We start from the raw sequence: 3,939 nt of genomic DNA, 5'->3' as shown, positions 1-3,939 counted from the left end.
TTAAATTCTAACAGCATGAGGCTTCAGAACTGAAAAAAAGAGAAGTATATGCCTAGAAATACAAAAGAGGAATTGAGGCAATATTTAATTGATTTCTCTGTGGGGTACCCGCATTTTCAGAGACATAATATTTTTATTCACATTTCGTCTACTGATTCTGTGATATAACTTCTGCAAGAGTCGTTTACGCTTTATTTACATGAAAATAACAATCAAAACTTAGTCCTGGCGATTAATAAAAGCCAGTTTGAGTTTCGATCCTTATAAGTATCGATGTCGCTAAATTAAAAAAAAAATTATGAAAAGTAATTGACTTTTTGTCAAATTTGTTTTTGTGTGTAGTTAATGAGAAAATTTGAACACAGAAAAAAACATTTAAAAAATTCTTTTGGTACCAACAGATGTAGATTAAAACAAATATTAAAAAAAGAGTACTATTCATTATTACTTAATTTATTTATCAAGTTGAAGTAAAAAACAAAAACATTAAGAAACATTTGTCTTTTTTACGAAACCCATTAAAAGCACAAATTAAAGAGCACAATCAAAACACCTTTGTGGATATGTTTTCTGAATCGGTGGGTTGAGTTTTTCAAAATAAACAGATATATTTATAATTGAACATTATATTTTGTTAACGATTTTAAAGGGGGATGTTTTGACCCTGAGATCGACTCGACGATATATTATTGCCTACCTGTTTTTCTTGTGTATGATTTCTTGTACAACTGCAACTTAAACCTTGCACTTAAATTTTAAGTTTAAAATTAAAATTAAAAGTCTAGGAGATACTTTATCTTTAGCTAACAAATAAATGTAATCCTTGACTTCACAATTAGCAAGACCTTGAAAGAAGATCATTTGATCAAGACACAGGTCACAGAAATTGGAAGTGTTAAAATACAGTAATGGCATAATTTTTGGAAAGGTTTATGTGGCCTTAACTCCAACCATAGATTGCAAGGGCAAGAGGAACAATAGATTATAACTACAAGGCATGTCAGTACCCTGATTATTAAGTGCCCTCTTAACATTATCATAGAAACAAAAATCTTTCAAGTGGAATTTATTTTTTGCCTCATTTGTTACACCGGTATATGCTTCACGTCTCTATATGAGTGAAAAATTCTTGAATGGGACGTAAAATAACATACAATCATTTGTTACACACATTGGTTAAACAAGTAAAATATCTGTCGACGTTTTGTTACATGTTTTAATTTATTAACAATGTTTGCGCCTTTTACAGATCTTTTAATTAATGTAAAGTTACATCAAGATACACAATCACATGACATTGTATAGTTTTTGAATTATTATTGGTGAGTGGAGTTAGTAATGTAATAATGTATATATAAAATAAGATTTTGAATCACATTCCAAGTTCTCAAATTTGATGGAAAAAATATATAATTTTAAAAGTAGCACTGATATGTTAAAAGAAAATAGAAAAAGTTTTTTTTCTTGGCCAAGATTTGGCATATGGATTAAATTTACACAAATGAAGCTTTAATCCAAATATGCTTTTGAACTACAAGGCACCGATGCACATTTACATTTGCATAATAGAACATTTCTTTTATTTCATAGAAAAAACTCCCTAAAAAGACAGGTGGGCATTCTAAGAAGTACATGGGTTTATTCTTTTTGATGGTGGGATGTGTCATTATATCAGTATGCATAGCTAGTGTTCTCAGCACGAAGTATTTACTACAGAATCTACCCTCTGCAGTTGAGGAAAAATTAAGAAACGGAGCGTTCCTCAAGCTAAAATTCGTAAACGTTTCCAGTGGGGAACTGAAGAACCATATAGAAAGTTTAAGAAGTGGTAAGGTTTAGTTTAAATAATGTGTATAAAATAGAACTTAGATTAGGAAGTTAAAACTGAAAAGAACTGCCATATTAAGCCCAGAGAAAAAAAAATTGAAGGAAAAAGGGCGTGCCTCTATTCATAGGGCAAAACATACAAATTTGGAATAACTGACATTTAAAACATATCTATCTATATCTTGGAAGATATGAGCAGCGTTTCCAGTAGATAGATATTTGTTCACATATTTTACGTATCTATGATGAATTTTTTTAATAATGAAATACCACAAAGTAAGAAAATGGCCTACTTGAGAAGCAAAATCTCTTCAAAGTCATAAAATAAGACTTTCAAAAAGTGCCTATGATGTAATAATTATAATTATTACATTTTCAACAGTGAAAAACTGGAATTTACTTCTTGAATAAAAGTGATATTCTGACACAGTGTGAAAAGATACCAAAGTGATATTCTGTCATAGTGTGAAAGGATATCAAAGTAAGTAAATAGAGGATATTCAATGTTTTGTAATTGGATATGGAATTTATTTCACGAGTGGGGCAGGATTTTTTTTATTTTCACGATTGCGAAGCACGAGTGAAAATATTAAAAACTCCTGACTCACGAGTGAAATAAATTCCATATCTAACTACAAAACATTGAATTTTCTGTTTATTACAATTTCTTTGATTTCTCTTTGTAGAATTTTAAATTTGCATCTGTCTTTTCTTAACACAGTTTCATAGGCTGTGACGTCATAGTTTAGCAGTTCAGACGTCATAACTTTGCAATTGTGAGATCGAAAACATCGTAAAGTGGATTTTAGCAATATATTTGGGAAGAAATTAGCAGTTTAAGTCTATATCATGATGGTTTAGTTACTATCTCCATCGTATGACAGGCCAGAAATTATTTTATTTACTTTGATATCCATTCACATTGTGACAGAATATCACTTTGGTCTCCTTTCACACTGTACCAAAATATCACTTTTATTCAATAAATAAATCACAGTTTTTCACTGTTGTAAATGTAATAAAAATAATTCTGTCCTGTCATGTGTAATTTAAATAAGACAAAGATACCTATCGAACTGCTTCTACAAGCTTAACCAAATAAAGCAGGTAGATTTTGATCATTTACAATATGTCTTGTCATTCGTAATAAGATATAAAACTTATATTGTCAAATATTTGCAGACTTCAATGTGTGGAAAGAAGACAACAAGGAAAATTTTTATAGATTAATTCAAGCAAGGAGTAAGTTAATGATTGGAGAGTCATGGATATTAAAATCATTATAATAAAAAGTTACTCATATTCCATAATTTTTTTCCATAATACAAGTATATATAAAATAATTACAATTAAGCAATATAAAAGATAGAACAAACAATTACTAATTAAAAAAAAAGATTTTCTATACATTTTCAGGATGTTTGACCAACTGTTCTGACCACACGGATGGGGACTATCAATCATGTTTTACCTGTGAGGGATATATTTCATGTGTAAATGGTGTTTTGTTAATAAGAAAGTGCGTTCCATCTTATGCGAACCATAGTCTTTACTGGGATGATTTTAAAAAACTGTGCCGTTTTACCTCAAGGACCTGTAATCCATCGTATACTCTTTCTGCGGAAGAAAATAATTAGATGCCCACTTGATTAAAAAAGTCAATGCAAATTTATTTCAGAACACACAATGATTAGAGAAATAAAAATCTACTTAAATTCTGAGAATATACAATTATATAAATAGTGCATTCTCTCAGTGATCTAAGGGCAGTTAAACAATGATAAAAATGGTACTCCAGCAAAATTAAGCACATCTAAGATACATGTTAGCGTGCCAATCTTAATGTGTTACATTCATTTTACTTATCCACTTATTGCGGTTAATATATATATATATATATATATATATATATATATATATATATATATATATATATATATATATATATATATATATATATATATATATATATATATATATATATATATATATATATATATATATATATATAGTTATGCAATATTTAATATACGCTATCACCATTAAAACGAATTTCAGAATCCTTAACATTTACGAAGTAATAAATATATATACATGTATCTAATGTACATG

At 28.7% G+C, this 3,939-nt stretch overlaps 1 protein-coding gene across 1 annotated transcript; it reads left to right on the top strand.

Annotated features, from left to right (window-relative positions):
* The first annotated feature begins 548 nt into the window (after nucleotides 1-548).
* LOC133191491 (uncharacterized) lies at nucleotides 549-3,630 on the top strand. Its single transcript, XM_061327242.1, has 4 exons — nucleotides 549-578; nucleotides 1,591-1,828; nucleotides 3,010-3,069; nucleotides 3,244-3,630. The coding sequence occupies exons 1-4, from the start codon at nucleotides 564-566 to the stop codon at nucleotides 3,462-3,464; spliced, it is 534 nt and encodes a 177-aa protein (XP_061183226.1). The 5' UTR covers nucleotides 549-563; the 3' UTR covers nucleotides 3,465-3,630.
* Nucleotides 3,631-3,939: the final 309 nt, after the last annotated feature.

This window comes from Saccostrea echinata, unplaced genomic scaffold (assembly GCF_033153115.1).
Source record: "Saccostrea echinata isolate AGI-Se365-2 ecotype Australia unplaced genomic scaffold, CSIRO_AGI_Sech_v1 ptg000023l, whole genome shotgun sequence".
In the NCBI taxonomy this organism is placed as follows: Eukaryota; Metazoa; Mollusca; class Bivalvia; order Ostreida; family Ostreidae; genus Saccostrea; species Saccostrea echinata.
The sequence above is the reverse complement of the archived record's forward strand: the minus strand, read 5'-3'. Positions and strand labels throughout refer to the sequence as shown.

What these genes read in the sequence shown, in the direction of transcription:
- LOC133191491 (XM_061327242.1), top strand. An exon ending in TATAGAAAGTTTAAGAAGTG is followed by an intron (nt 1,829 to 3,009) that starts GTAAGGTTTAGT and finishes AAATATTTGCAG; the next exon opens with ACTTCAATGTGTGGAAAGAA. An exon ending in TAGATTAATTCAAGCAAGGA is followed by an intron (nt 3,070 to 3,243) that starts GTAAGTTAATGA and finishes ATACATTTTCAG; the next exon opens with GATGTTTGACCAACTGTTCT.